The 11,072-nt window shown below is 43.3% G+C and overlaps 1 protein-coding gene across 1 annotated transcript in view; it reads right to left on the bottom strand.

Annotated features, from left to right (window-relative positions):
• Nucleotides 1-938: 938 nt before the first annotated feature.
• Nucleotides 939-11,072, bottom strand: part of C4H20orf194 (chromosome 4 C20orf194 homolog) — a 68,477-nt gene continuing 58,343 nt past the window's right edge. The window contains 8 exon segments of the mRNA XM_038134624.1: nucleotides 939-2,436; nucleotides 3,870-3,963; nucleotides 4,273-4,338; nucleotides 5,902-6,104; nucleotides 6,246-6,320; nucleotides 7,112-7,218; nucleotides 8,663-8,749; nucleotides 9,095-9,230. Of these exon segments, the coding sequence (XP_037990552.1) occupies nucleotides 2,324-2,436; nucleotides 3,870-3,963; nucleotides 4,273-4,338; nucleotides 5,902-6,104; nucleotides 6,246-6,320; nucleotides 7,112-7,218; nucleotides 8,663-8,749; nucleotides 9,095-9,230 (881 nt within the window). The 3' untranslated portion in view covers nucleotides 939-2,323.

Below are 11,072 nucleotides of genomic sequence, written 5' to 3'. Positions count from 1 at the left end.
CTCTGGGATTAGGGACTTTTTTGAGTTGTTCCCACTGTTTCCACAATTTTCCCTTTGGGATTGCCCTAACAGCTCTGGGATTAGGGACTCTGGAAAGCGTTCCCCCATTTCTCGCTTTGGGAACACAACAACAGCTGTGGGATCAGGGACTCAGTTCTGAGTTTTCCTCACTTGTTCCCCCATTTTTCACTTTGGGAACATCTTAACAGCTCTGGGATTAGGGACTCAGAAAGTGTTCCCCCATTTCTTGCTTTGGGAACTCTTTGAAAGCTGTGGGATTAGGGACCCAATTCTGAGTTCCTCCCATTATTCCTCAATTTCTCACTTTGGGAACTCTCTGACAGCTCTGGGATTAGGGACTCTGTTCTGAGTTCTTCCCATTGTTCCCCCATTTCTCGCTTTGGGAACGCCCTGACAGCTCTGGGATTAGGGACTCTCTGAGTTGTTCCCACTGTTTCCACATTTTTCACTTTGGGAATGCCCCAGCAGCTCTGGGATTAGGGACTCAGTTCTGAGTTTTCCCCACTGTTCCCCCATTTCTCGCTTTGGGAACATACCAACAACTGCTAATTAGGGACTCAGTTCTGAGGTTTTGTTCCCCCATTTCTCACTCTGGGAACATCCTGACAGCTCTGGGATTAGGGACTCAGTTCTGAGTTCTTCCCATTGTTCCCCCATTTCTCGCTTTGGGAACATCCCAACAGCTGCAGATTCAGGGATTCTAAATTTTTGAATCATTCTCCCATTTCTTGCTTTGAGAACACAACAACAGCTCTGGAATTAGGGACTCAATTCTGAATTTTTCCCATTGTTCCCCCATTTCTCGCTTTGGGAACACAGCAAGAACTGTGGGATTAGGTGCCCATCTGAGCTTTTCCCATTGCCCCATTTCTTGCTTTGGGAACTCTCTGAAAGCTGTGGGATCAGGGACCCAGTTCTGAGTTCTTCCCATTGTTCCCCCATTTCTCGCTTTGGGAACACCCTGACAGCTCTGGGATTAGGGACTCAGTTGAGTTTTTCCCATTGTTCCCCCATTTCTCGCTTTGGGAACACCCTGACAGCTCTGGGATTAGGGACTCTCTGAGTTGTTCCCACTGTTTCCACACTTTTCACTTTGGGAATGCCCCAGCAGCTCTGGGATTAGGGACTCAGTTCTGAGTTTTCCCCACTGTTCCCCCATTTCTCGCTTTGGGAACATCCCAACAGCTGCAGATTCAGGGATTCTAAATTTTTGAATCATTCCCCCATTTCTTGCTTTGGGAACACACCAACAGCTCTGGGATCAGGAGCTCTTCAGAGTTACCCCCACTGTTCCCCCATTTCTCGCTTTGGGAACGCACCAAGAGCTGTGGGATTAGGGACTCAGAGAAGTGTTCCCCCATTTCTCACTTTGGGAATACACCAACAGCTGCTGATTAGGGACTTAGTCCTGAGTTTTCCCCACTGTTCCCCCATTTCTCGCTTTGGGAACAGCCCAGATGCTGTGGGATTAGGAACTCTGAGAAAGTGTTCCCTCATTTCTCACTTTGGGAACACACCACGAGCTGTGGGATCAGGGACCCAATTGTGAGTTTTCCCCACTGTTCCCCCATTTCTCGCTTTGGGAACACCCCAACAGCTGCTGATTAGGGACTCAGTTCTGAGTTTTCCCCACTGTTCCCCCATTTCTCGCTTTGGGAACATCTCAACAGCTGTTGTTTAGGGACTCAGAACTGAGTTGTTCCCCTCGTTCCCCCATTTCTCACTTTGGGAAAACACCAGCAACTGTGGGATTAGGGACTCTCTTACTTTTTTAAATTGTTCCCCCATTTTTTGCGTCAGGAACACCCAAACAGTTCTGGGATTGGGGACTCTTCCGAGTCTGTTCCCCCATTTCTCGCTTTGGGAACCCCAATCCCACATCCTGAACTCCCCCACTGACCATCGATGCTCCTGTGCAACGATTTCCAAGGGACACCCAGGAATTGTTTGATATCTGCACCATGGCCCAATTCCACAATTACATTCTGACCTTTTTTTAGGAAATAAATCCAGTTTTGCTTCTTTTCTCCTCCTTCTTCTTCTTTTTCCCACGTTTCCACCACAAGCCAGAGATTCCAGGTGATGCTTTGTACAGTCTGGAATTAGGGTGAAGTGGAAGCAATCCTGACAGTACAAACAGCTAAGCAGTTACCGTGTTAAATGCCAACCTCAGGGGAACCATCCCTTAGTTTGGGAAGGAGTGCTGAAAACAGACATTTCACTCGATTTCTTGTGAGCCAGAAGGACAAAACAGCATTTTTGGTTCCTGACATAAGGACAGGAACATTCAGGATGCACGTGCTTAAATCTTCTGCTCAAAGAGGTCGTGGTACTCCTGCTCCTCCAGCTCCCTGTTGTACTTCTCAATTTCCCTGTTGGCTTCTTCCAAGTAATCATTCATGAACTGGTCCATTACTGGTTGGGAAAGGTGAAGGAAGAAGATTTGTGCAAATGGAGTTTAGTAGAAAAGAACATCCAGGTTTGAAGGAAGTGCCAGTTCTGGGACACTCAGTGAAAGCAGAAATTCAATATATTACTGTCTGGAAGTTCTACAGTCAGAGCTACCCCAACTCGGGGAATAAGGGATGTTTCCCAGCCAGGAGGAAGCTCTAAGAACAGCAAAACCACAGCAGGGTTAGATGGGATGTTAGGAAGAAATTCTTCCCTGGGAGGGTGGTGAGGCCCTGGCACAGGTTGCCCAAAGAGGTTCTGGACTCCCCATCCCTGGAAGGTGCTGGAACAAGATCAGCTTCAAGGTCCCTTCCAACCCAAACCATTCTGGGACTCTGTGAACACATTCCCAGCTGTTCTGCTGAAGCACAAGTGTAAAACTCTGCCCAAAATTCAAATCCCCCACAAAGGGTTAACCAGGCCTGCAGCTTTCCCTGCCACACACCAAGGGGGAGGTGGAGTGAAGAATCCTGGAATAGTTTGGGTTGAAGGAGCTTAAAGTCCAACTCATCCCATCCCCTGCCATGTGCAGAGACACCTCCCTCTATCCCAAGGTGCTCCAAGCCCCATCCAACCTGGCCTTGGACACTTCCAGGGATGGGGCACCAAGAATTTTCCAGTGAAGTCCAAGTTTGCTGTTGGGTTTGGTGTCCTGCAGACAGAAATCTGATGGTTTCAAATTTTAAAGTTGTCCCACGTGGCACAGAAAATAACTCTGTTCTTATTCCAAAGCAGCATCACCTGGATTTTTATCAAGCTTGGAGAAGTTACAGTACAAAGTAAATATAAATATATATATTATATATATATATATTTGGAATATAAAACCAATTTGGAAGTTGGTGACCGAAGACAAAAGCAAAAGGAAGTTATGAAAATGAGAGAATCACAGAATCATTAAGGCTGGAAAAGCCCTCTGAGATCACCAAGTGCAGCTGTTAACCCAGCACTGCCATGGCCACCACTGCCCCATGTCCCCAGGTGGTGACCAAGGACAAGAGGAACCTTGGCGAGGAATTCCAGGGTAACACTAAGGACAAAAATATGATTGTTTTCACTTGAGTGTGTGCGCACATGAAATTACATTCATTTGGAAGTTTTATCAGTCGTGGCCAGGCATTCAGTGCTATTACAGCACTATTTGGTTTGAAAAATATTTCTTTGACAAGCTGTGGTCCATAAATTATTCCCTGCATGAGCTCATGGGCAGTTTGGGGTTTGTTTTGTTGGTTCTATTTTGTTTCTGAGATCTTATCTCTCAAGAAAGGCTTTAAAACTAAGCTTTAGCTGGCAAGGAACTGGTTCTTTACCATATCTGCTTTGGCACTTAACATTGCAGAGCTGCACAGAGCTGCCTACCTAAAACCTTCCCCAAAACTTCCCATTTCAAAGGATACGTGGATGATAATCCATTTTGTCACCAAAAAAATTCACAAATTGAGTCCCATTGTAAAAATAACCAGCTGGGAGTGGATCCAAGTGGCGTTTCACCTGCAGCAGGAAAGAATTTAAATTAAACACCTGTAGGGACAGTCCTTACAAACTGAAATAGATAAAATAAAATGGAAGAGCCATTACAGCGAACAAAGATGGCAAATTTTACACCTTCACCTGCTTTCCAGAGTGAATTTGGAGCTCTGAGATCAGATTTATACTTCTAATCCCTCCTGGGCAGCTCCAAAATGTGTTGTAATAATTTAGTGCTCAGCACACTTGTTGTGGCAGGTGCTCTGTCATCCAGATGGATATTTAAGGGAAATCAGCCAAAAGAAGGGTTTGTAAATTATTGCTTTTACTCACGTGGATGTTTTTGATTTCCTGAAGGGTTAACATTCCTCTGGTTTTCAGGGCTTTCCTCTGAGGTTTCTGTATAAAGAAGGAGATTCCAGTTATGTGACTACAGTGATAATGTGATACCACAGCTTAGTTGGTTAAAAATAAATTAAAAAAAAAAAATAGAAGCATGTATTTCAAAAATCCATTTCTAAAATTATTCAGTTCTATGAAGGCAATCACTCACAACTATGTTCTGAAAACAAAAGTAAAAATTCACTGATCTTACAGAAAACACTGAGAAATTTGAAATTCTAAAAGTATTTTAAACAAGACCATTTAAATAAAGCTTTACTGTAAGAAAGCTGGCACAGGAACAGAAAAACAACTTCGTTTTGAGCCTGAGAAATTCTGTAATCCCTTTCTTTCCTGCAGCATGTGGTAACTCTTAGAGCTATCTGAAACCCTCAATTAGCCATGACTGTACAAAAAGTGTTTATAGCCTTGAATTGCTCAAAGAGGAAACACTTCACACTTGAGATAAGCATTTAAGTTCCAAGTTTTCATAAAATTTAAGTAGTATTCCACAAAGAGCTTTCTTACATGCAAAGCATTTGTCTCCATATATTACCCCAGTGGTAAGTACAGAGCATGAGATAATCAGCACAGAAAATGGATTAATTCCCTGAATTAACACAGGGGAACAGAAGATGAGAACCTGAGCTTCTCGGAAATTCAAAAACTTCAGAAATCTTGGAATCTTAGCAGCAGCTCCAGCCAGAGCTGGAGAAAACACTTTCCCCTTCCTACACAAATTTCTGGAGGGAGACAAATCCTAATCCATACAGAAGTAACAGGGAGTATTTTTTTAATTTACAAATATTCCAAAAAGTTGCCCAGAGAAGCTGTGGCTGCCCCTGGATCCCTGGAAGTGCCCAAGGCCAGGTTGGACAGGGTTTGGAGCACCCTGGGACAATGGAAGGTGTCCCTGCCCACGGCAGAGGGGTGGAACTGGATGGGATTTAAGGCCCCTTCCAACCCAAACCATTGCAGGATTTTATGGATCTGTGATTCTGTCAATCAGCTGTGGCAGTCCCCCTGTACAACAGCCACATTCCCTGCTCCCTGCTCCTTATTGCATGGATACATCAGCCATGCAGAAATACACTAATTAAAGATGACAAAATGAACAGGACTCTACCCTCCATTTCAGTGGATTACTTCCAAGGAGGTTTAATTTAGTGAATCAAAACAAATTTTCAGCTTTGCCAGCATTCAGGTACTGGAAGAAGATTTATTTCGCAGCACACTTCAGCCCTTGGCAATCACAGCTCAGCTAAATCATCCTGTGTTTATCCTGGACATAATCCATTTGCTCAAGCATTCAAGAGCAAATCAATCCATGAATAAGCTGTAGCAAGCACTAAAACAATACAGAGATTACAACACACATTTGTAAACTCCCAGTCCCCTTCCTGAAATCCATTTGCAGCCTAGAATATCAATACCTTGGTAGAAGAAAAGAAAAAAAAAAAAAAAAAAAAAAAAAAAAAGAGATTAATTAAGAAACCCAGAAGTTTCACTGAGCCACTTGGATTTTTCCTTTGGTTGTTAAGAAATGCCAAGCACTGAACAAAAGGAAACCTGCCCACAAACCTGTTTTGCAGTTTCTCTGAGCCAATCTTTGATATCCTCTTCCTTCAGGGAGCAGCCAATGAACACAAGGAAATACTCCTGTTGACTGCTGCAGTCTCTGGGATCATTTCTGGAATCAGGAGGAGTTTGACCCTCCGGAACAGGCACCAGGCTCAGGGAATTTGCTGCTGTGTTGTGACAGACCTCAATGACTTTATCAGCATCTAACAAGGAGAAGACAGAAGGAAGAGCCTGATAATTGCTAATCTAATCTAACATCAACACTGGTGCAGACAGAATCCAGGACAGAAATACTTTTTTAAACACCCATAACATCACACCACCTCAGAGTAATTTGCCCTTACCTGAAAACTTCACTTTGCCCATGATGTGATAAATGTTTCCAGAAAAAGGACTTGGCTTGAGCAACGACTTAATTGCTGTTTGAAACAGAAGATAAACAGATTATCTCAACTTCTTTTTCTTCTCCTTGGTGGAGCTTCTGGTAAAACCTTGTGCAACTGATCCCTAATCCACATCCCAGTGCTTCCAAAGGAAAAGCTGCCATGTCCCTTGGAGTTCCACTATGTAACATTTATTTTCACATTCTTTGCCATGAAGTTTGGGAAATAAGGTGTGTTTGGCATAAGGAACTCCCACAGTGTGTGTGGGAGGTAAAATCCTCCTCTTTAACACTACTTGGCTAAGCAGAGAAGGAGAGGTTTGATAATGTATCTGCTTTAGAGCTGAGCCTGTTTTCTAGGAGCTACAAAGAATTATTTGGCATAAAAAGTAGAAGCTGATGGTCACTTATAAAACTGTATTTCAACACTACCAAATACAATGAGACATAAAATAAAGAAGCAAACACAGGAAGTTGTCTCAGTTCTAGAAACCAAAAAAATTCAATTAGATTTTCATCTGAACAAAAATCACGGGACAATTTTCCAGAGCTGACACTAAGGAACAGAATTTACTGTACTTTTAGGAAGGAAAGCTGAGTTTTCAATTAAAAGTTAACTTCAGCAGTGATTAAATAACTGGGTTACGTCAGTGCCTTCCTTCCCCTCTATCCCTCAGCATCCCAAACTTGGATTTCAATCAAGTCAGGCAAAGTTCATTGGTACCTTTGCATTTGGTGACAAATCTTGTTTTCTCCAGAGGGAGAAAACTCTATCCCTCAGCATCCCAAACTTGGATTTCAATCAAGTCAGGCAAAGTTCATTGGTACCTTTGCATTTGGTGACAAATCTTGTTTTCTCCAGAGGGCGGCTGAACCACACACAGATCTGAACCATGGGAGGGAACACGGGCCCAGCCCCGTATCTGCCCTCGTACCTGGACACAGAAACAAACACCTTCAACAGACAGAAATCACAGCAGCTTCTGCTTCTCATCCAGCAAAGAACATCTGTTCTTTCACCACAGATGAGCCTGGCTCAGGGGAAGGGAAATACAGAGATTTCTTCTCCGTGAAAATGCGCTACCAACAGCATTAGGTTGGTTAAAGCACTCAGGACTCCTTTTCATGGAGTCATGAAATGGTTTGACCTTAAAAATCATCTCATTCCCACCCCTGCCAAGGGAAGGACACCTTCCACTAGCCCAGGTAGCTCCAAGCCCAAACCAAACTGGCCTGGGACACTTCCAGGGATCCAGGGGCAGCCACAGCTTCTCTGGGCACCCTGTGCCAGGGCTCAGCACCCTCACAGGCAAAAATTTTCCCTAACATCTTATCTAAATCTCTCTTATTTTAGCTTAAAACCCTTCTCTCTTGTCCTGTCACCATCCACCCATGTAAAAACTCATTCTACTCCTTTTTTATGAGCCCTCTTTAGGTACTGCAAGGCTGCAAAAAGATCTCCCTGGATGCTTTGGATGCTCTTCTGCTGCTTTCTTTCTCCTCCACACTACCCAGATCCAATTCTTGCATACTGTCATCAAATAGATTAACAGCTGCCCAAAAGTTTGAAATATTTTCTCTTCCTGCTCTCTCTCTTTGGCTCCATGCAATCCACAAGCAGCTCTGATGATATTAATTCAGTATCCTCACCCCAAGCCTTGTGCTTCACTCCAGTAGCTTCACTTGGCTACGTGCAACCAATTCAGAACCAAATTTATTAACAAAGAGACACAGAGGACTGCAAGGGATGATAAATAAATGATGTTTCCAGCACAGAGCCTGCTCAGCCAGGAGTTATGATGGCTGACAGCTGCAGATTTCTGCCAAAAAGGTGCAGCAGAGAGAATTGCAACAAGATGTGTGAAGAGCCCCGAGCCAGGAGAAATCTCCCTCGGTGTTCAGTGGAAAGTTTGGTGCCACGTGGGTTTGTGCCTGAGCTGTGCCAAGGCTGTCACTGAGGTTCCTGGCTTTTGTGAATAATTACTCTGCTAATGGCCAGACTGACAGAGCAAGTTCATTCCAGTAATGCTGAATAGTTGTCAGGATGAAATTACTCCAGTCATTATTGACCTCACCCATCCCAATCCTGCCCAGTTTATTCCCACAGGGTTCTTGCCTATTCTTCTGGAAAGCAACAGTAATCTTGCCATTGATTTAAATGGTGGCCAGAAAGGAGTTTTCTCCCCCATAAAAGGGCAGCAATCTTGTATCCACTAAGAATAATCATCAGCTCTCTTAAAAATGATTTACAAAGCTGCTGCCTGTTCCAAATGAGTAGTCTTAAGGAAAAAAAAAATATATAAATGAAGTTAGTGAAACATTTTAATCTTCAAGTTAATTAGAAAAATAGTTTTAATACTGCTCAGTCTAGATACTTGCCAGCCAGGGTACATTAAATATCGAGCTCTCATCATCTGAGGACTTGAAAAACTGCTTTCTGAGAGAATGAGTTCAATATCCTCATTCCTGTAAAGAGATAAAAATGAAGATTTTTAATTTTCTAAGTTAAATAAAATGGCCACTGTCTACTTACATAAAACATAATGTGCTAGTGACAGTAAAATTAAGAGCACTTTTCCTTTAGAATGGCAGTAACAGTAACATCAATCACACTCTGCAAACAAAACACATTTCCTAATCCCTTTATTTATATGCCCATAAACGTAAAGGGAAAATCCCTTTTGCACGAGAAGCAATTAAGAAAAATCTGCATTTCCTTCCTATAAATCACCAGAGTAAAAACATGAGAACAGAAGTTTCTGAGTGCTGGTGGCCCGTGTGCCAAAAGCAATAAATCCTGATGGAAGTTACCTCGTTACAATCCCATTTTCTGCCAGGATGAAGGAAACTCCAGGGTTTGCTGCTCGGATCAGGCTCTGCAGCTGCACCAGGAGTGGGTGCCTCTGCTCTGTGGCATGACTTGTGAAAACCACGTTACTCACCAGTCCTGTGGAAGGAAATCAGGGGATAATTTACACAGCTCAGGCATGTAAACAGTGACTAATAAACCATTCAGTGATATTCCAACCATTCTTCTCTTATTTTGCTTCCCTCTCGCTGCATTCTTTCATTAAAGACAAAAAGAAAATCCACTACGACAAAAAAACCAAGCAGAGAATCTTTCAACTAACAGAATCAATTTAGACTCAATCCAGAGGATCAATTAATTAAAATAACAAATCCATATAAGAATCAATTTGAGCAAGACTAGTTTAAAAAAAAAAAAAAAAAAAAACAAAGAACACTAAGGTGGAAAGTCTCTTGGTGAATTCAACGTGCAGGAAGAGACTACACAGCTAAAATCAGGATTTTGGACACTCAGTTGCCACAAGAGAAGGGTTTAGAGAAGGACTTTTTGTCTTTAAAGACTCCAAAAGGTTATTCAGACAGCAAGACTGAACCCATGAGGCATCAAAAAGATAACAGAAAACCATCCAGTCCATTTCAGTTATAGGATTCCTGCTTTCCAATTATACATGATTTGACTTTCAGCCCAGTTCCTCAAAGAAATTGCAGTGTCAACACTTGGTGCCTCCCTAGGATATATGTATTGTCCTGAATGTGAGGGATGGAGAGGAAATGGAAAGGAAACAGCCTCAAGTTGTGCCAGGGGAGGTTTAGATGAGATCTTAGGAAATATTTCTTCATGGAACGGGTTGTCCAGCCCTGGCACAGCTGCCCAGGGCAGTGGTGGAGCCCCCATCCCTGGAAGTGCTCAAAGAACACGTGGCCGTGGCTCTTGACAGGGGTAATGGGGAACTGGGCAGCGGTGCTGGGTTCATGACTGGATTTGATGATCTTAGAGGCCTTTTCCAACCTAAACAATTCTGTAATTTTACAATAAATGTTATTTCTTTGCTCAAGTGTGCAGCCCTGCTCTGACACTTTCCTGTGACTACAAGTGGAGGGGAAGGAAGAACAGAAAATCTCCAATATCCACAAACAACTGAGCCAGGATGCATTTCCTCTGCCTCCAGCTATTCAAAGCAAAGATGTAACAACTGATCACACCTGATCTGCTGCCTGCAGTAATTCCTGGTCTTTACACGAGTCTTAAATAACATTAATCCATGCAAAGGCTGCTTTACACACAAATTCCTGCACCAAATATTTCTGGGGCAGTTGCATTGCACCACGAACTCTCAGTCACTGCTCTTTGCATCACTGACCCTTCCAAGCCAGAACTTCACTAACAGCACAAATCTCCATTACTGTATTTCTCTTTTAACCTTGCACAGAAGTTTCCTCTCCAATTTCAGGACCATCCATGTCTTCTCCAATACACACTTGCTCTTGGAGGAGAGGGAAAAGGGAAGGACAACAGCAAGCACCCTTTGAAATTTAAGCCATGTGAAGGCTTGAAATGGTATCAAGTTTGGGGATATTAATAATGAAATTAGGATAAAAATGTGAATGAGATGAATAAGATAATAATTCCACCCCTGGACTATTCCAGGCCAGGTTGGATGGGGCTTGGAGCAGCCTGGGATGGTGGAAGAGGGTTGGAATGAGATGAGCTTTGAGGTCCCTTCTAACCCAAACCATTCTGGGATTCCTGAATCACCTACCCTCTGTGGCTGTGCCACAGAGCTGCCACTGAGTCCATGTGACACTTGGCAGCACCACGCCTTGGAGAGGACCCATAATTGTCAAGGATATGCTGGAAAAGCTCTATGTTAAAAAGAAAATGTTCAGGGAAAATCAAACCTAGCAAATGACACAGCTCTGCAGCTCCTCTCCTCCTCAGCAGCCTGCTCCTTCTCCATCAATCTCTGCTCTGGGTGTGCCT

Source organism: Motacilla alba, chromosome 4, assembly GCF_015832195.1.
Source record: "Motacilla alba alba isolate MOTALB_02 chromosome 4, Motacilla_alba_V1.0_pri, whole genome shotgun sequence".
NCBI classification, from domain to species: Eukaryota; Metazoa; Chordata; class Aves; order Passeriformes; family Motacillidae; genus Motacilla; species Motacilla alba.
The sequence above is the reverse complement of the archived record's forward strand: the minus strand, read 5'-3'. Positions and strand labels throughout refer to the sequence as shown.